This window comes from Pieris rapae, chromosome Z, assembly GCF_905147795.1.
Source record: "Pieris rapae chromosome Z, ilPieRapa1.1, whole genome shotgun sequence".
Taxonomy (NCBI): Eukaryota; Metazoa; Arthropoda; class Insecta; order Lepidoptera; family Pieridae; genus Pieris; species Pieris rapae.
Genome location: NC_059534.1, coordinates 6,737,657 through 6,760,309, shown reverse-complemented (window position 1 = coordinate 6,760,309; position 22,653 = coordinate 6,737,657). Strand labels below are relative to the sequence as shown.

Here is a 22,653-nt window from a genome sequence, read left to right as displayed (position 1 = left end):
ATATGTGTTAGGCAGTAATAAACTGTTAGTGTACCGCTGAGAGCTAGTTACCCACAGATAAACAGACAAATATATGCATAAAGTTTGTAGCACACAGATGCCTGTATACACTGGACAATTACTAAGGTCAAAGACTAACTCTGAAACTCAGGCGATTAAAATCAAGGATCTTAAGTTAGCGAGGGCAAACCAAACTTCATAGTTTGATTCAGTCTTCAAAGTTCCAAATAAACTATTCTAGAACAAGTTAGGTAGACTAAGACCACAAGGCACCAAGAGACTCTGGAGGTGATATTGAAATTACAAGGAATGTTTCAAAGCGAAATTGGATTGTCATCGTAATTGACGCCGCCGTTGCTTTTCTTTAGTTTATTACAGACACAATTTTTAAAAAATATTCTGCTATAGTTAAGGAAATGTCCTTAGACTCTCGGCTTAAGGTAACTGTATAATTTAATTATTAGAAAAATATTAAATTTTTCATTCTAATAATACCTACCAATGTTATTAATTCAATAGCGTTTTTAATAAAACTAATTCTCTTTGGTTTTAATAAAATATAAATCTTAGAAATATTTTAGTAGTTTTATAAGAGTAGCTCTTAGTTGACACAATCAAATCTGGTTAATATATCTAAATGATAAACAATTAGTTAATAATTATTTCAGTCATAGTTAAAACGGTAAAGTATAGTAATTCAAGTAATAATGTCATATTTTGATTTAATCTGTGATGTCTCTTGCTACCAAGCCACTGTAACTTTAACGATAGCTACCAGAAGTCACTGAAATATCTAAGCGAACAAATATTTACAATTCATAACTTATTCTGTGATATGGCTCTCCATACCTTGAGAGAGCAAATCAATAGAGATTTCCTTTCTTATTAGCTTATATTATATTTTTATTAATATTAAAAAAAAATCTCTAGTCTATAATTTTATTGTTGCCTGTATGAACAGCGTTCCAATATCAACGATCTTCTAACCAACAGTGTCGAATTTTCCTTCGGCTAAAAAAAGGAAATTTGTGCCGTATCGCAGTGGTAAAATATAATAGCTTTCTGTATAGTAGGTAGGTGGGTTAGAATATTGGGCGGAGTCATAGGAGGGGACCTGATTGGCGGGATAAGAATGGGAGAGGAAAGATGAGGGTGCTCGCTCACACTACGTCATTGTGTTTTCGGCTAGCGCGGCGTACGCGTTCCGTGTGATAAATTTTATATGAAAAAAATGTTAGAATTTTATACAAATATCAATTCGGGATTGATGCAGGATGGCATGCAGCCTCCGCTCTCGTGTGCCGGAAGAACAGGTTAGTGAAAGTGTTACTATATTAAGGACGTTGCGAATTTCTATGACCGAGTTTTGTAATTTGTTTTTAGCAAAGATAAAAAAAAGTTAATTTTTACTTCATATGTGATCGCATTCATAAACTATAATTATCAAGTAAGCGATTAATAGTAATAAAAAAGAAGTGCATAATACTTTGCATTCATACGACTAGTAGTTAGCAGTTTAATAGTAGCCGGTATGATTTTAAAAGAAAAAAAAACACAACCAGAAAAATTATGCAAAATAGATTTTTAGTAATTTAACGTAGGAGGGTGACTAAAATTTAATTAAAATCAATTATTGTTTTTGTCTATAATATAATTTGCCTACAGTGCAATCGACTAAGGTTCTCTCAACAACTATATTATTAGAAATATATATAATTAAAACTTTATTAATTAAAACCGTGTATAGTTAAAATGTTCGTAATCGAGTAAAAATATATCGTCTTAATAGTTGTCTCTTTCTTCCAATGCTTTAATTATATTTATACATATATCATTAAAAACTACTATCAATGTACGGTTTAAGTTACGAAAAATTTACCGCTATAATAACGATGACTTAAACTAACAAGCGATTTAACAATAATGGGTAAATAATATAATCCACAAACTATGCAAACTGCATACAAATATTTCTATTATTCTGTTATTTAAAAAAGTTTTTCTCTAAAATAAAATTGACATAATGGCATAAAGCTAACGTTTACCGTTTTTATTGGAACTTTTCGCGAAACGGTGACTAAACATGCATTTCTAGGAATGCGAGCTTTTGAAACGCAATTTAAACGGTTTTCACTTTTTTAAATTTTCATATATCAATGTCAGCTTTAAAAATACTCGAATATATCGACGATTAAAATTATACGATCGACAAACGGGTTAGATTTTTGCATGATTATAATGAGTTTATTTATTTAATTTTAATTGAACTAAACTCTGCATAAGATTAGTGCATGTATTTAATGTTTAACACGAATTCAACTAAACTAACATTTGTCTTACACAAATGTTTACAAATACATAATATTATTAGATAACACGCTGTTGCATTGGGATAAGGATTACTAGATAAATTCCCTCTCTTAGAATTTACACTTTCCTTTATTTTTGTTAAAATAACTTGAAATATATATGAGATAAAAATAATTCATATTTATATTACACCAAATATAATTCATATTGCCATATCCGAAAAAAATGTTACTAGATTAGGCTTCCGTATTTGACTACACATATTTTTATTGAACTTAATTGGCAAGTAATAGTTTATGAATAAGCACTGAAAGCACAGCTTCGATTTTGTTTGGTTTATGCGTTAGAATAAACAAACTGTTTCAGTTTTTATACGTAAATTTCTGCGTTGATATTTAGATAGAGTATTTGTAATAAGTTATTTAGAGTTGAGTTTTAGCTATGCATTTATTAATAAACCGGAGTCGTACAAAGCGCTGAGTCTATTGTTATTTAACTTTTAGTCTTGCTTACACGTATAATGCGTTTATTCGTTCTTTTTCATCTTCTTTTAGGCAATAACGTTCTCCAAACACGCACCTCGAATCGATTTACTGTTAGGGATGTTTTATGTCGACGTTTTGTTCCCCGTTTGATCCGTGACCCGGGTGACTGAAGCCCCTCCCACAAGGGCGTGTCTCCACCTAAGGAATGACTTGAGGCATCGACCATCTCTTAAGAAAGCTTTGTGCTAACTCGATGTTTCAAAATACATATAAGCGAAATAGGCTTCCAGACATTGGGTTACTATAATGATAACTACTTGGTTTGAGAAAAGGCGTGTTTCCTCGCGTATTGCAGAACAAGTGTTAAATAAACTTAAAATGCGTATGTCGAATATTATTATGGAAATATTTGCACGTAGTTCTAAATGCACTATATTTTATAAATTATTGAAAACTTTTTGTAAATATATTAATTGCACAGGTTTTGTTGCTAACATTATACAGTACCTACTAAGTTAATCAAATCTGATACTTGACCCCTCTCAGTAAAAACAAGTAGTGTTTAAAATAATGTCTGTATGTTAAATCTTAGTAAGCATAAGTTTTCATATAAATTATATTATTAACACAGATGTTTTGTGCTCTAGCGTTTAAACTAACAGTGAGTAAAAAAGAGCAAAATTGTTTTGAGTGCCGTCGGAAATGCCAATTGAATTAATTGTAGCACTATTTTACAATAAATTCGTGTTCGGATTTTGGAGATATCTTCCACACAAATTGTTTTGAAAATAAATTCTATATAACAATTAAAACTAGTGACTTTAATTAAAATCTTAAACTGAGTTCTAACTTAAGAAAAAATATCACAAAAAAATAAAAAAATATATATTTACTTTAAAATTATTACATAAACAGATCACAATAAATACATAATTGTAATACTCTGAAATTTTCTTTACCATTTAAAAATGTTTTAAATTGTAAACGAGTAATGAGTAATAAAATACAATTTAGAAATAGTGAAATTCGTAATGTACCTATTTTTTATTACACTTTGCTAAAACGAAAAGTTTATAACTTAATACATTTGTCTAGTCGTTCATTTATTCAACAGTAGGTAAGATCTTTTTTTAAGTTTGAAATTGATGTCTGTCCGGTCCAATAGAACCGGAATAGTGTTAATTTGATAATTAGGTATTTAATTGAAACTAAAACAAATACCGACGGTATTGCTTTACGATACTTAGGATAAATACAATTTTATTAGAATTCAACTGAAATTCGTATTAACTGAATACAAATGATATAACAATTTACTAAATAATTTACATATTTATTTTCAAATTAACTTACCTTATGTTTGTATATCATTTGACATAATATTATGGAACGGTTTAAATGTATTAACACTTATTCCTTAAACTTTTAAATAAATATCTTTGCACATTTCTTCAATCTTTCTGATTTTAATGGCAAAAGCGAATTTCTCTTCTAAGAGATCTTGCGTACCCACGGAATGTGTATTGTGCATGGTTCTCGCTGATCTGCGGAGTTACGATATTTCACCATGCTTCCTGCTGATAGAGGACAAATCTTTGTTTTTAATTTATTTAATTATTCTTTATTACTCAATATGTCATATGGAACATGGTGTAGTGGTTGCAGCTTCTTACAAACATTGTGTAAAAAAAACTTGGCGATTAAAAAGAGTGGCGGAGAGTTTATTGCCAGTTCTTCTCTTCCGTTCTACGCCCTTGATTTGAGAACTGGCAGTAAATGTAAAATTAGATTCATTTAATATTTCTTTTTTTTTGAGGTTCATAAGTGTACATTATGTTACCTATATGACTAAATTAATTTTGACTTTTGACTTTGACTTTGACAAGGGTTTTGTCAAGATTCGTTAACAGTGGTGTAAGTAGAAAGTCGAAAACTAAATTTTCCTAAAAATTTGTTGACACGAACTGTCGTTTTCATACAAATTAGGTACTTTATACATATACTACTGTTAAGGCATCTTGACGAAACCCTAAGGTCTTTCTCAATTCTAACATAGAAAATCTTTAATCTTAGGTATATACTTTGTGTAATATTGAAATAGAGTGTAGGCTTATATCAATCTTCTTTTTCTACACTCCAAAATAGTATCTAAATATCACTTTCTAATAAACTAGATACCTACTGTTTTCTTTTTAGAACTAAGCGCGAGCATCAAGAGGGAGAAGATAGTTGAAATATGCGAAGGCTGTGGTCAGAAAATCCAAGATCGTTATCTCATGAGAGTGGGAGAACTTTCTTGGCACGAACATTGCCTCAGCTGTTGCGTCTGCGGCTGTCCGTTGGCACACACCTGCTACACCAGAAATGCAAAACTCTACTGCAAACCCGATTACGATAGGTAAATATAATAATTATCAATATTCATAGCACTTAAGCGACATCTTGCGATGCTAGCGAAATGCCATGCGAAATTGCTTTGCGCTCGTTTTACATATAAATCCATGAATCCCATTTGTCCCAGATTATTCGGAGTCAAATGCACCAGATGCGGCGATAGGCTTCTTCCGCAAGAAATGGTCATGAGAGCTCAACAATATGTGTTTCATATACAATGCTTCGTGTGCGTTATGTGCTGTCAACCCCTGCAAAAAGGAGAACAATACGTTGTCAGAGCTGGCCAAATCTTTTGTAGACAAGACTTTGAAAAGGAAATGTATTTGATGCAACATGCCGAAGATGATATGATAATAGACGATTCAGAACGGCCTAGGGACGGACGGCGTGGGCCAAAACGCCCAAGAACGATTTTAACCTCAGCTCAGCGCAGGCAATTTAAAGCCTCCTTCGAAGTGAGTCCTAAGCCTTGTCGAAAAGTACGTGAAGCTTTAGCCAAAGACACCGGCTTGAGTGTTCGAGTTGTACAAGTTTGGTTCCAAAATCAACGAGCCAAGATGAAAAAGATACAACGTAAAGCGAAGCAGGAAGGAGACAAAAACGCCGATAAAGATAAAGATAAGGATGAGAAGAGTATCAAACAAGAATCGCCATCCAGTGAGCATGGCAACTATCTCGGGCTTGACGCTTCTTACTCTGCATCCAGCCAACCTCTTAACCCCAACCTACCTTATTCTCCTGATGGTAAATATCCTTTCGATATATTTGAAATAAATAGATATTAGCAATGAAATAATTAAATTTTACGTTACAGATTATCCAGCTCATTCTGGAGATAGCTTCTGCAGTTCAGATATATCTCTAGATGGAAGCAATTTCGATCAACTTGACGAAGGTGCATCTGACACAATGAGCCTCCAGAATTTGGAGGTGAATCATCACGGTCACAATCATTCGAACCATGGCAATCATGAACCTCTTAATCTTGGTACGGGTGCCGTCGTAAATCCAATAGACAAGCTTTACCTGATGCAGAATTCCTACTTTAGTACAGAACATTGATTAAGCGAAACCCGCGCAAGCCGTAATAATGCTGCTATGCGCTTGGGGTCCTTTAAGGGTGACCATACAGTTAAGTCCACGTCCACTGCCACCAGTCACACGATTACCGATACGAATTCATTTAACTCGTTCTTTGATTTTAGCCCTTTTACAATGTCTTAATTACTTATTTTAGTCTTTCTTACAAACGTACCAGATTCGTTCGGGAATGTTTTGTTACGCTTATTATCAGAATAAAACATTTGAAGTAATTAGAACGTTTACGAAAGCAAATATCTTTAATTATATTAGGAATTGTGTGTCTTTATCGTAATAATTTAGATCCTACGCAACCCTTTGTAGATATTTGACGACTCTTATTTCGTCATATTTGTATGTATCGTGTAATTAACGCATTGTGGTAGGTATTTAACTGTTAAAAATTTCGTACGTATTCTAATCAAATACAAATACATAGTTTTATTTATACATCGCAATAGATTTAGTAAAACTGTGTGTGTGTATGTATAATGTAAAAAGGTTTTTGGCCAACAATGTATGACTGTAGAAACTAAGAAACCTCTCGGTGGACTTAACTTAAATTGTAAATATAAAACTTAGAACTTATAGATCCGTGTCTATTTTATAGTATCTTGTGAAGATAAAATTAATTAAGGCGTAATCTAGTCCTAAAACCTGAAGTAATGTTGCGATAATAATTCAAATGTATGGAGAAATTTTATTTCCAAACTAAATATAAATTCATTCATCCCAACTATAATATCAAGAAAATTATCATATAATGCAATAAGTTTTAGTCTAAAAAAATTAGCGTTGCTAGCTTTATATGAAATAGTAAAGTATCATGTTTAGCATTTTTTCTGTTTATAGGAAACTCTAGAAAATAACTCTTTTACAGATTATGTAGTCTAACCTACTATTGATTTAAACTGACCTGTTGAAAGAAAACATTTACTAAAAGTTTCTATTCACAATAATATTTAACAATAAAGCTTTAACGAACACAAAGTTATTTAACACATTTATTGATATTGTTCACATCACACTCAGACCCGATAAATTAGAATGAAAGGTTTATGTGCGAAATGAAATACTGAAAACAATGCGATATTCATTCTTGCACAAAATTCAACTTTAAATCGCCTTTACAACTTAAAAATTCCGTGGTTGTACCTACCTACTTCGACGTATTCGATCAATATTAACTAAAATACTGGTAAATCAACAATTACCGACTGATAAAAAGAATTGTTTTGTGTAGAGAGTAGTAGTCATTAGTAGCAACCTTTTTTGGAACATGTCAATAAGACAATTATCGATAACGGAATTAGAACAACCTTTAGTAGATCCACCACACCAAAATCAAAATGTGAGCAAGGATTAGGAGGAGCAACCACCTTTTTGACGTATCAAAGATGCTATTAGCATTGCACCACGCACGGCCATGGATATGAAATTGTATCTAAATTTGTATAGTTCTCGTATGTTGGCAAGTCGTTAGATGCGCAGGTATCTTTTGGGACTTTCACAACTAAAACTATGCGCGAACCCTTCCCCACCCCGCAAATTTCAAATTATGTGTATTATATTTAAACCTTGTAGAATATATTATAGGTACAAGTATAAATGTAGATACTATAGTCGTAATCGGCATATTTTCATGTGTCGTCTCTAGTCAAAAATATACGGTTTAGATATAAGAATGCAACAAAATTTATTGTTATCCAGGTATTTTATAATTGATGTAAAATATTATAAAAGATTAAGTATTTCCTTGTTGTTTAATATACATACCCTTTATTTTTTTGCGAAATCTAGATAGTATTGGACGGTGTCTACGAATATATCTATTATTCATAATGCATTAGTAATTTTATATGTTGGTTAAAATACTTGTGTTGCTATTGTGAGACAAACAACCAACACAGAACAGAACTCAATCGTTGTTTATGTACGTGGGATTATTATACATACATCTACTCAATTACTGGTTGAAATTTTAATTTAGTTGGTCACAGAATACTGCATGTTTGATTATTGTCAACAAATGAACTGGAGATCAGCCTTTTGTGACTACCTCTTCCATGTTGGGGTGTAAGTGTAAAATTTAAAGATAGCCCAAATATTAAAGACTCTGAATCTGGGGAATGCAGTTTCCTCAGGTTTTCCTGCAGCATGCGAGCAATGAAATTTTTGCATAACCGAGGTTCGGCGGAACAAAGACTGGTATATTATTTTTTATGAGTTTAAGAAAATAAAAAAATCGTGGCGCTACAATTTATTTGTCAATCTAATAGGCAAGTAGGTGATCAGCCTCCAGTGCACGACTCGCCGTTCACTTTTTGGGTCTAAGATAAGCCGGTTTCCTAACGATGTTTTCCTTCACGATTCGAACTAATATTATATGTGCAGATAGACAAAAATCTACTGATGTACAACCGGGTATCGAACTTACGAGCTCAGTTATGTCAGTTGCACGCTGAAGCTATTAAGCCAACACTGTAATTTTAGCATTTATTTTTAGAAAGGGTTGGTAATAAAAATGCAATTTTTTGGGAGGGGGTTTAATAAAAGCAATGAAACAATTTTGCAAATTATTATAAGAGGAGTTAAAATATTATATACATTAACTGTGCATATATTAAAAATCTTTGATAATCACAAAGATGTTTAATATTTACAAATATTAAATTATATTAAAATATTTATAAATAACAACGTAATCATTATCTGTGTCATATTCATTACACGCGTAATCATTACGTAGTATAAAAATTAATCGGGCCCTTACCTACTTTATACCTATACTTACTTAATTACAACTATATTTACATTATTCTCTAATACATTTATAAATAATTACTACTATATTTACATTTTTCTCTTATAATTAAAAACATGGAGATCTCCTGGCATTTACACCTTACATACAAGCATAACGTCCGATGAACCCATCTTGCAAATAGTTGTGAGTAGAGATAAGTACATCAGGCGTTTAATTTTTTTTTGTATTTTTTTTAATATTTTTTTTGTATTTTTTAATTATTTAAAAAACTATTCATTATATAAGCTAATTTGTACATATATTATGTCCAAAGAGCGGTGCTATGACCCTTTGAACGTCTCTTATTATAATTTATAATGGTAGTGTATTTGCTCTTCACAATGTGTTAAATATAATGAACAAAAGGCTGGCGGGTAGAAAAGCCTACCAAGGTCGCGGTGTAGCGTGGGTGCCCTAAAAGCTAAAATATATACATAACTAGAAGCGAAAGATATGGTGAGCGATAAAACTAAGTGATAGAAATGATGAACACTTATTTCCATAACTATTAAAATAGCATAGACTTGTGATGCGTGGCCTAATATGTATATTTCAAGTCTGATTTAAGCGTATCTAGTTGTTTAAATTAATAAAATGTTTTTTTTTTAATTTTTTTAAACTTTTTTATTTTTTTTTAGATTTCTTTGTTTTGAAGTTTTTTTTTAATTTTCTAAAGTTTTTATATTTTTTTTATTAACACGTTTTTTATATTTTTATATTTTTTTTAAATTTTTTTCGTTTATTACTATGATATATTTCGTATAACTAAGCACATCACTCATCCGGATCTTAAACTACTGATTTAACGATAAAGCGTATTTTTATTCACTAAGGCATTATTTAGTATATATTAAAATTAAGAAATTAGCCCAAAACTTGTACCGGTTAATTTTGTGATATAAATGCATATAAACCTTATAATTTTGTTATTAATACTTAAATAGTTCAATATAAGATATAAAATTTACGATTCAAAAGCATAAGTAGACATCTAATATTTTTGGAAGACCGATTGGAATGATCTATGTTGTTAAAATTTTGCTAATACTAATCAAATATTTCACGTAACTGAATCTAAAATAAAGGAATCAACAAAATCTGAGGTATTTAGTCTAAAAATCTCTAATATCTAATTCAATTTAATGGAGTAAGTAATCTTTAATTCCTTAACAATATTCTATATTTACACGATGCAAGGCAAAACTGTGATACCTAGATGTTCATATATTCATCATCTAGCCGCTAATTTTTACTACTATATTACAACTAAATAACCTTATTTTTGTAATTTTTGCTTTTGAATTTTTTTTGTGTTTTTGATTTTTTTTTTTTTTTTTTTTGGATTTTTTTATTATTATGAAGAATTCTAAATTACACCTAGAAAGTTGTCCATTGATCTCTACTTTGTTTGCGGATAAGATAGAAAATAAAATCATAATTTTATTGCTTCGGATTTTGCGAATAAAAATTGATAAATATTACGTCATTAAACACAAACACTGGGCTCAAATAATATCTAAACATATAAACGAATATGTAATCTAATCTAGTCATAGCATACTTTTGAACAAATTGAAAAATGATAAGAAAATAGAAGCTTGTACTATGCTGTAGAGATGATTGGACAAATAAAATCCAACAATATATATTAGAATATTTATGCCAAACTGAATACTTCTTGAGCACGGCATTTGCTTACGGGATACTAAGAAAAGCTTTATTCAGCACTTCGGAAGACGTCAGTGAAAAACTGAAGTAACGAACATCTACTTAAGATATGGAATAAACAATTACGAAGCCTATCCTTATACTAACAACAATGACAATCTAATTAGAGACCTTGCAAAGTTAAGAACTAAATTAAAAAAATATTGCAACTACACGAAATAAATATGTAGTATACGATTTTTTCATAATTCGAATGCGTAAATTATACCCACCTCCATCGAGAGATATAGTTTACGCTGCGAATTAATAAAAAAATACAGGCACGGTGGAAAAAGTCTCTAATTAAAGTGTTTCGTTCAAGGCGTCTCGATGGTATATAACAGTATTTAACAGCTTTAATAAATATATCTTCTCATGCTACGTCGGTGTGTTGTAGGCACATTGAACACATAACGATCCATCCTCGAGAAAAAAAAACTATTAAACAAAATATAATTTATGTTTATGAAGACATCGAACGTTGCAGCTTTGTCTCTATACACACAACTTGGAAGTAACTGAACCGCAATAAACGAGCAGGAAACCAATATATGTAAACTATCTAATATTAGGCAAAATCTTAAATTATTGGCGAGTACGTTAGCTAATGGATATTAATAAGGGCTAAATCGAGGGTGTAAAAATGTCGATGTCGCGACCGTATCCTAACCTAACCGATTAACCTAACTTACTTTAGCGATATATGAGGTAGTCCGAATCCAACTTATTCGTATGAGGCAACAGTGGTTTATTGCTTTTAAATTTTAGAGGTATTTATTTTAAATAGACTTAAATGAGGTATGTCTTCTCTTCCCGTGCCATCGTACGTCGACTAGCCGCTGTTAGTGTTTGAGATTTACATTGCAAGATGTTGTGAATGATACGGTCTTAATTAAATTTCGCTAGCATTCATTGTTCAGAAGGTCCACCTGTAGGGCACACGGAACAAGGCGACTTAATGTAAATGAACGTTAACAAATTTTATTTTAACCGAGCAGGCCTAGAAATTATGCGCGCCTTACGAATTGAAACAGCAATCACTCACAACGACCAATCGCAACGACTATTCAAGCCCCTAAAAGGCTTTAGATGTTATCAGAACCTACAACTACAAGAAACAGGATTCGAACTAACTAACTAAGGCGATTTTACGTTAAAATTAAGTACGAAGACGAAGATTTAGAAAGTGACTCAAAAGGTCGAAAGGCAAAAATAAAAATATAATAAAATAAAATCTACGCAAATCTATCAATTGAAATACTATCTTATTATTAAATCTACACATTAAGGCAGTAAAGGCATCACTACACGATGATATTCATTATCAATTAATCACAAACTACCAAATGTACAAACTTACAAAAAATATAAATTTCAACCGATCTTACATTAGAAGGTAATAAATAATTGTATAAAAAGGTAAAAATATTGCGTTTCAACCAGTATCCCGTATTGTAAAAAAATGATGGGAATGAAAACAAATGAAGGGGATAATAACGAAATGAAGGGCATGAAAACAAAATGAATGGGATAAAAAATTATAGTATTAAAACAAAATGAATGGCATAAAAACATATTGGAGGAATAAAAACAAAATTAATGGGATAAAAAAATTATAGTATTAAAACAAAATGAAGGACATAAAAACATATTGGAGGAATAAAAACAAAATTAATGGGATAAAAACAAAATGAAGAGCATGAAACCAAAATAAATGGGATAAAAAAATTAATAGTACTAAAACAAAATGAAGGGCATAAAAACATATTGGACCAATAAAAACAAAATAAAGGGGATGAAAACAAAATGCAAACAAAAAAATATAAAAAAATCAAATTTAATTCATTAAAATTTTTAAATTATAATTGCAAATCAAAAAATGAATATAAATGTTCCATCATGACATACAATACTAACCATGGGCACTTTGGTTAAAAATATAATTGTGATGCTACTTACAATCAGTGCATAATCGATAAAATAATATAATTAAAAAACATATTCAAAAACTATCGTTACGATGGAACTTCCAATATGCAAGCTGCAAGATGCATACATGAAGTAACACCGTTTCACTAATGCTTTTGTCTTAAACTCAAAAGAAGCAGAGTCAAAAACTCTTTGTCCTCCAATTCCAACTAAAACATTTATCAGTTACCAAATATGGCAACATCGTACTGTAATAAAAATCAGATCAAGACAAAAACACTGCGAGAAACGCCAACTACGCCAGACGAACTCGTTGTCACGTGACTAAATGCCATTAACGAACAAATTCGTATGACGCTAGTGCCGCACTGTTTTTGTCTAGCTCTACAGCATTAGTGAATAAATCACGTCACATGGTGTTGCAAAAGGTCACTTAGCTGTTTCGTGATGAAATCAATGGTGTGACGTAATTTATGATTTATAGTGCCATGGTTAGTCATTCACCCCAGGGTGATCCTACGTGAAGCAAAGCAGGTTTCAGGTGGCCACTTCTTCATTTCCCGCTTCGAACTCCAGCTTGACGTCGTTATTTAGACCCTCGACATCTACTTCGTTCTCAGGGGCGTTTAACATGTTCAGTGTCACCTGCAAAAGTAATATATTAATTAGCATATTTTAATATAGCTGTTTTCCTCTATGTCCTCCGTGCTGCATATGCTCTGGGGCCAGACAACTAAACCTCTACATAATTCGCTGGACCAGCTATACTATTCTTTGTACCGATTTGAATATCGCAACATTAGCGATGAGAGCAGTGGTGACAATTGATGATGTCGATAATTATGTGGTATTTAAAAAAATATATCAAAGTCATTTACCAGACTTGACTTTTTATTCACTGCTTACAATGCCAATACAATTTTCATATCGCCACAAAAAAAACAATTTTTTTATAGCAAAGCCAGTCCAGTGTTTAATACAAGTAAAAACGGAGAGCCTCCATAAATAGAGACGCAGATCGTAACAGTTGCATTATTTGAACTTACGAGGCATATTTATCCTAGCAATAACGACTTGTATTTTAGATAAAGACAGAAGAAGTTACAGGATTACGGAGGACGAAGTAAATCCTCGGTTTTTAAATTCTTTGTTTTTATATTTTTAATTGAAACTTACACTAAAATTATATAAAGAAGCTTATAGCTTCTACTGGTTTTCGTTGTCTGTATACGCCATATTATATATTATTTGGTTCGGGTTCTGTTATATATATATATAGAATCTGTCAAGTGTTGAGGCAACAAATCATAGAAATCAATAATTACTAACTCGACTACCCCTTTAAAAAATAATCTAAGACTTCATCGTTTTAATATATATAGCTATATTATATTCCTTTACGGTGCCAAGGTCCACTTTAAAAAGTAACTATAGCATTATATAATTAAAACCAGGATATTCAAGCACTGATACCTGGTAGGTACGCGATGGGGGATTTTTTATTTTTTATATTATTTGAAGTAAACGTAACAAATTTGTACTTATAGGTATATTTTTAATACGATTATATACCTATATAGAGCTGAAAATTAGCGCTTAGCATGACTATCGTATGTATCTATATATATTATTTATTTAGTGAAATAATGCGGAATATCCTGCTCTTAATTCAATTATCGGTCATGTCTAGTAGTGATAGCTGCAATTTACGTATGCGTATACGTACGTGCGTACACCCATTACATACGTTTAAAGAAACTGGGCATGCGCTAGTATCTATCAATACAGTAGTGTTTTGACAACAAATCTTAATTATATAAACGCCCACAGAACGATAGGTAGCGGCACTGCTAGACTTGCCGCAAGGTATACATAGCATATTACATATTTTAGCGTATAATGTCTAACATATAAAGCACAAAAAACAAAAACTAAAGGTAAAATAATATCTAAATACCACACAAAATAACTTTTTTGTTTAGATTTTTTTTTAATAATTGAAATTTTTATTAATTTAATATCAAAAAAAATAGTTCGGTTTGTATTAAGAAATTTATATGCATTATAAGTTGAAATAGTTACTATAATGCGCCATTACACCTACTTGATTTAACACTATTTGTAGGTAAATGTAAAAAGAATTTCATATGAAACAGAATCTTACCCCTGAAGTATATAACATAATATTCCCATTATCGTCATTGCTTTAAACCCCAAAAATGTTGTTTGACTTAACTTTGCGTTTGTTATATATAAATTTTGTTGAAATAATTTTAAGACTTTTGAAAGCAATCAGGAGCATGCATGAGCCATGTGACGCGTAAGCTAAATAAAATTCAAACTTCACTAACTTAAAAAGAAAAAAAAAACAGCGTGATTTAAATTAGTGAAGGTTTGAACCTCGGCGTTCTTTCCTAATATGTTCGGTTGAAGGAGGCTCAGGGACGAGACTACCTGTGTTGTTTGTGGTACGTTGTTTACTGAGTTGCTAACCTGACGTACCGGTATACCTGCGTCCTCGAAAGCCTTCTTCTTTAGTGTTGTTCGGATTTGAGATCTGAAATTTTAAAAACTCTTTTATTATTATACGTCATCATGCGGCTAGCCTAGCAAATTATATTTTATTTAGGACAGATATTTTTACCAGTAATAAAAACCTAATTAATCGGCTTTAGTATTATGGACCAGAGAAGTCTATGGGGAAAGAAAACCATCATGGGATTATAGGGTAAGATTCAGAAATGACAAGACTGCGTGTTCCGGTATGCCAAAATTTCTAAGTCAAATTAGTCTTATTTTCGATTATATCTTATGACGCAGGTATAAATAATTTTTTTTGTTATTGTGACAACCCTGTTACATTATTATAGTGCAACTGTAATTATCTAGATATGTCACCGGAATAAAAAAACCGCATGTTATCTTTTTTTAATTTTTCATATTTAATGAACGTAGTCGGTCCCAAAGTCATAAATGGAAATAATGATAAAAATAGTAATTCATTCAAGTACTAATCAGTTTTTAATGAGTGATACTTCAATTTACAGTACATTGATTAAGACATAGAAATAGCATAAAATTATTCTTAATTATACTTGGTGTCAACCAAGCTGCAAAGCCATCAACTTCTGTTTTCGAACAGGATTTCTTATTATCCGCGCCTTGATACTTTTGATTATTGCTGGTGTTCCTGCGAGGCGTGGCCGGCCAGTTCATTTCTTGTACTCAACACTGTAAACTCTGACACTTTGTACCTTTGTACGGTATACAAACCTAACCTTATATAACGAATATTCAAATTTTTGAGCAACTTGAAAATGGTACTCGCGAGTGCCCACTTATTCGATTTTCTTTCACTGTCTACTCCATCGTGAAAAATTCCGGAAAGTGATCGTAATTTTGTTTTAAAACAATAGTCAAACATTCAAAAATAGAATGAATTATTTTTTTTATAAAATCATGTTCGAAATTTAAAAATTATACGACAGTGACAGAACTTTGGGACCAATCACGACAATAACCTCCGACTACGGATTGTCAAGACTTTCTTTAACTCGAACAACTGGATAGCACCTTGCAAATCAGTTGTTAGCACTGTACTTTGTTGAACATCAACGTCGGTGTCATCAAGCCATTCGGCGTCATCATTTTCGCGCACTACGCAGAGAATATTTCCATTGACCGATCGATTGTTTTTCTAAGCCGCTTCTTCGGTTTATAAATCACGGGTTAGACGAAAATATGTGATATCTTACTATACCCCCATGCCCCGTGTCATATTTCATGATTTTAGCCGAACCCCTCCCTACCACTTTCGCCCTTAACCTAAAATAACTGTTTAGAATCTTACGAATGGATATCCGTTAGTTTATAAATGTACCACGAGGCGTCGCAAATTGATTTTATTTTCTTTCGGTGTAAGTAGATGATACTTAATATAAATTAAATAAATAATTTTCGAAAATAAATGAAATCACGAGTAGCAAATAAGTATTATATTAGTTCGCACAGACTCTAAGATACCAAACAAAAACTCATTTAGCTGCTAACTACACCTACGCAGAAGACCAAGGACGAGTAGGTTTATTGATTTTGTTAAAAATATACTTTTTCTAAGACAAAAAAAGTTTTTCCACGAATCACTGTTCAGATTTTAAATTGTAGCCATTTAATGTCTTTGTTTTCAGTAGGGTCGACTCTAAAACCAGTATAGCCGCTATACAGACATAAAATGAACGAAATTATCAAATACAAATACCTTTTAATCATTTGACATTTACTTACACTGTTCTGCTCTTGATGTGCTGGCTGAGCTTATTGAGATCGACGGCAAAACGATGGACGCAAGAACGTAGCATCTCAATTTCTTCTTCCGTCCATTTGCCACTGAAAATTTTTTTTTTACCAATGAATGCCAGCATCGATCTATCAAACTCATTTACCATATGTTGCTATTAATTTTTATTAATGCAATTTTTTTAAATATCAACACAAAGGAACATGTCCAAAAAACTACATGAGCTTTTACTTAACTTCAATGGATCAAATTAAAAAAAAATATTTCGGACACAGCCTTCTAAATAATTTATTGATTTTTCTTATGCCTGACTAAGATGAAGAGTTAACACGTACCCTGGTTGTGAATCTCCGACTGGATGTAACAGCATCGTCATTTCCGACAACTTATTGAACGCACTGCCTGCTTCACGAAAGATCTCCCCGACCTGGCACACAATCAGTAAAATATTGAGCATGGATATTCATACAAGTAATATTAAATAGGTATATACTAAGTGCTTACGTGAGACATTGTTGTATTCATAACAAGAAAATAGCAAGTGTGTTGCTTAAGGCCCAGGATTGATATGTGAGTTAAGGATCGGCTCGCCTACTCCCGAAGATTCTCTTATCGGTAAAGCCCATGCGCCAACTGGTACGCATGCGCCCTGGCTATTTCGTGTATCGATTAACGGCTAAAATAGCTATCACTGGGCGTATCCTAGGGGTACAACAGCGCCCCCTGTCACCTAGAAGGTGGGCGTGTTGCTAGGTCGAGATAGCCTGTTTTGTTAGGTCATCCAGGCACCAAATATTTTTTATATGGGAGCGGGGAAACTACAGGGCGTAATTTATATTGCGTCTATGGACACATCCATCTACGAGGACCTTACAAGAGCGTGGCTGTTTTGAAAAATCGTCTAATATATTACAGCGTGTAGGAAAAACCATTCTCAATATAAAAAAAATATTAAAGTACCAAGAAACTTTCTAAATTGCCAAAGAAGTGAATATTTAATTTTTAAAACAACTCTATCTAAAGGTTAAAGTAAGTTGTGTACGATCTGTGGTTGGTTTGTTTTGTTATTATAAATTAAAATTCTTTATTAAGTGCATGGGTGGTGTTCAAATCGTCATTCAAGATGGCGACATACATATAATAGACCACTGCATCTAGTATCTATAGAAAGTCAGGGCTGGCACATGCGCTGTAATAACAATCAATACAGCTGTATTGGATTATTATTTTTGAAAATTGAACCCCACCCAACACGATATAATTTGAAACTTCGCCTATGTAATAAGATATCGCAAATTAGGCTGTATAAATCTAAATAAGCAAATGCATAATTTTTGGTAGTTGAAAAACTGTCTTAAAGAACAGTACTAGAAGTAATGGAAAAATTAATACCTTACAAGTAACCAAACAATAATAACGGGGGAATAACATTTCATGGTGACTTGAAAAAAAATCAATTTCAAAACAAAACTGTATATATATATTCGCAACAGGATAATTCATAAAGCCAGAAAGTAACATACAACTCAACAAAATATAAAAAAAATACAAAATTAAAAGCTTACAAAAGAATGATAACTTAGAATTCCACAACAAAATCCGCCGCACTTACCATTTCCTGTTCCGTTTGTAGGAGTGTCTTAGAAAAATAAAGATAGAGAACAATGAATTACTATGAAAAAATAAGCGGAAACATATAACACAACTGTTCACAACTGAAGGCACGATGTAACTGAGCTTAAATTTACTGCATAGTGCATCGAGGTCTATTTAAAGAAAAATCAATACTAGGATTCATTGGGGCTACCAATCAGAGGCATTGCCGTCAGTGCATAGCAACATAACGAGAACTACATCAATAATGCCCGGGCCTGCAGGTACAGTACGCAGGATCTATGACGATATACCTATAGGCTGTTATATTATCAATAAATAAAATATCTTACAAAATACTCTTATTAAAGCTCAATCTTATTTTATTTATATGTTATATTATCTGGCCTCATGATGTCGTAAATAACCTTAGTCTCGTCTAAAAAAATACGTGAATTATTATAATTTTTTTGTTAGTTTGTTTTGTTACTTAATTACAAACTGAGTCGCAAAAAATACATTTGGCCTATTTTATAAACTCTCGGGAACTTAGGGAACACACGAAAGCCACCAATAGAAATAATGAGCTATGATTCCAAAAGAAGGATCTATAAAATACTCATAGGGTAGCAACTTTTATGTATATGTAATGTATATAGGATTTGTTTCAAAGATATGCAATCATTAAGGTAAGCCGGGTAATTAGACGGGTGCTCTATAATAACTCATTCAGGTTACCATAGCTGATACTCTCCTATATTATATATACTCAAATACAAGTTAAATAAAGAACTATGCTTTCTTCTGAAATCACTGTAATGATTTATGAATAATCATTTTACATTAAACATGAAAACACGAATATGTTGGTTAGATTGAAAATGTTTAGCATTTCTGAATAAAGTAAAGAAGCCAACTTATATCTGTATAGTTTAGATAGCTACTTGAACATTACCAGAGCCCACAAGAAATATGAAAATAAATAACCTTAATTATTAATCATTTAGGTAACAGTAGTTTATAAAAGTTAACGTTTTTTAGAATACCTAAAATATATAAATAGTGTACATGACAAACAGATATTCACCCTGCCGCTTATTAGATTAAGAAATGTGATGAAACTTCTTTCATTTAAACTAATAGACCAGTGTCGATAATTTTTGAAACCAAAAAAAAATTACAGTAGGATGAAACCCATTAGAAATGCAGGGGAATATGATCAAAATGAAAGGAAAAATAAATTACGGTCGATCCGAGTTCGGGAAGTGGGAGGGGGTTGACTTTTAAGGGGGAAAAATTGTTTATCTTGATTTCCGGCGAAACTACCAGTCCTATGGAAAAAAGTTAAATGGCAAAGTTGTAGGTCATAAAAAGATCTACAACTTTGGTATTTACAATTTTTTCACATAACCTCAAAATTTAGGTGAAAAATTCTAAAATAAATAAAATACCAATATAATAAAATAAATAAAAAACCAAGTTTTTGGTTTTTTATTTATATCTTTTTTAAAAAGTTTTTTTTTCTACGAAATTTGGTGAAAACTTACCTTATTATGTCCCAAATATACTGTAATTTATTTGATTAAAAATATTTATTTTTTCGCCTCATTTTAACTTAATATCAAAAAAGCACCCTAATTTTCAATCGAAAATTCTGACGTCAAAATTTCAGCTTTTTTCAAAAAGTTTGGGGGCTTTTTGTTCGTTGAAATATCTACTTTCTGATGGTGTAAAAAAAATATACATTACTATAGGAAATATTATTAGAAAATGCAAAAAATTGAAAAAACCTCAAATTCGAAAATTTTCCTTTAATTATGTACAATTTTGAGGTATTTATTAAAATTTACACTTTAACTACTCAAAAAACGTAATGCCTGGCGGATTTAAATATAACACTTGAAACACAAAAGTAAATAAAATATACCGTATCGGAAAACCGAAAAAACAGGAAGGAAAACCAAGGCCGATTTTAATATCCTTCGTTAATAGTTGGAAGAACCAGGAAATCTTAAAAAAATAAAATAAAGCAACTGATTATTTTTGGAGACTTTTCCAAAGAAGTTTTAGAAAAAAGAAAATTATTGAAACCAAAATTAATAGAAGAACTAAAGAAAGGTAAGATTGCATATTTAAAATTCAATCAACTTATAGACAAGAAAAATGGTTCTAACACAAACAAGAGGAAGAGAAAATTATCGGCTTCTCCACAAGCTAAACAAATGGCTCAACTTCACCAGAAAACAAATAATATAATTAAAACAATCACCCCCAATACGGCTGGTCCCCATGAGGGCAGTAGACCACCACCCTGCACCCACCCAAAAATACTAAAATACACTATTGCCATATTCAATGCACACATATATGTACAATGAATGTATGGCCGTTCGTAGGCAACGGCCGTCAAGAGGAATTGGAACAAGCTCTGTAGACCATAAAGTGGGATATTCTTGGCTTCTCTGATATTAGAAAAGAGGGAACATGCATTATTGAATATTAATTCAAGTCTATGCCCCGACAGCGAAATCAAGCCAAGAAGACATAGATAATTTTAATGATGGCTTAAATAATGTACTCGTAAACTCTCTGTTATAAACAATTGTGTAGGAATGCACAAATAGACCATCCACTCCAGATGAAAAGTTGGTTTTGGGTTTATGGGACATGGTAAGAGAAACGAACAAGGCAAACGCCTTATTGACTTTTGTTTAGATAAACATCTGTTTATTGTGAACTCTTATTTCAAGACATTAAGTTTGACCAGTATGTCTACCTTGGCCAAAATATATAATTTAAAAGCCGCGCCTGGCCCACAACTGACATGAGTGGAACACTATGGAGAAGGCCTATGTCCAATGGTGGACAAACCAAAACGTAACAAGCAAATGATTATTCCTAAATGTTATTAATATAATGTTAATAATGAATATAATTAAAAATCAATGAAAGTTTCATTATTATAATGAAGTTTTGGAAATAAATAAAGGCTATTACTACTATTATTATGTTATATATTCTGAAAATCAATTTTGTCTTCTGTTTCATAATAGCATTTAAATGTAGCTTAAATTATGTATTGCCTTTAATAACATCTTGCAGCACACATCATATTCTGTTTGCCTGCTATCATTACTATTATATTACATTAACACTGTCATAATATAATAGATAATATGACTAGTTTGGGAGCCAACCCAGATATTGCAGTATGGTCAACCATACTATGCTACTGACAATTTCATTAGGACTAAAAATTTCCATTAGTTTCTGGTACTCTAGTTCATGGCAAAGAAATGATAAATATCATAATGATATCTAACAACTAGCTTCGTTGTGCCTCTGGTAATTGAAACATTGCTTTGCTGGTTACCGTCATGGTTTATACTTATTTATTTATTTACAAATTAGATTTTTATGATGTGAGACGTCCCATAACATCAATAAAATTTAAATCTTCTTACCTTTGCTGCAGAGTTATTCATGATGCTGCAGAAAACTTAATTAAATTATGAAATTTAAACTTTTAACTATTATTAAACAAAATTAAACGTAATCTTTGTCAGAATCAACATAGGAATCATCTTAACTTCATAAAATAAATAAATGTGTCAACCAAACATTAAAAAGCAAACGAAGAAGCGGAAATGTTAAAGACCCTTTTGTTTTTTTGCGGTAAAATGTCATGTCAGAAGTTATAGTTAACACAGAGGACAAATTTCAATTTTCTACCACAGCGAACACTACTACTTGCTCACTCATTTTATAGTCTACGTTTATTAAATTTAGGCTATTCAGATCGGTGACTTCCTATCGCCTACCCTTTCCGATAGTAGAATATATAAAAAAACAGACGGCTAGAAGGCTGACTACTGTTAAGTGATACCACTGCCAATAGTAACAGTAACCACATAAAGGGTTGTAAACAATCCCTGAACAACTAAATTCTGCACCAAATCTACAACAGGCACTCTTTTACTAGATACTTATCGTAAATAATAACCAAGTTCAAACTTTTTAATTTTACTTTTAAAAGTAATAAAAATTGAACT

At 31.7% G+C, this 22,653-nt stretch overlaps 2 protein-coding genes across 6 annotated transcripts; one reads left to right on the top strand and one right to left on the bottom strand.

Annotated features, from left to right (window-relative positions):
• The first annotated feature begins 1,190 nt into the window (after positions 1-1,190).
• Positions 1,191-7,974, top strand: LOC111000094 (LIM homeobox transcription factor 1-beta). The gene is made up of 4 exons (XM_022269441.2): positions 1,191-1,313; positions 4,992-5,193; positions 5,317-5,933; positions 6,004-7,974. The coding sequence occupies exons 1-4, from the start codon at positions 1,223-1,225 to the stop codon at positions 6,249-6,251; spliced, it is 1,158 nt and encodes a 385-aa protein (XP_022125133.1). The 5' UTR covers positions 1,191-1,222; the 3' UTR covers positions 6,252-7,974.
• A 4,629-nt stretch (positions 7,975-12,603) lies between these two features.
• Positions 12,604-22,280, bottom strand: LOC111000295 (chromatin complexes subunit BAP18). 5 transcript variants are annotated; one of them, XM_022269692.2, is made up of 5 exons: positions 22,066-22,280; positions 17,344-17,435; positions 16,996-17,097; positions 15,112-15,268; positions 12,604-13,356 (listed from the first exon to the last, which is right to left on the bottom strand). In XM_022269692.2, the coding sequence occupies exons 1-5, from the start codon at positions 22,084-22,086 to the stop codon at positions 13,249-13,251; spliced, it is 480 nt and encodes a 159-aa protein (XP_022125384.1). In that variant the 5' UTR covers positions 22,087-22,280; the 3' UTR covers positions 12,604-13,248. The 5 variants fall into 5 exon arrangements, with proteins under 5 accessions (XP_022125384.1, XP_022125404.1, XP_022125410.1 ...); XM_022269712.2 differs by having other exon boundaries at positions 15,205-15,268; positions 22,066-22,279; XM_022269718.2 differs by having other exon boundaries at positions 15,214-15,268; positions 22,066-22,278.
• Positions 22,281-22,653: the final 373 nt, after the last annotated feature.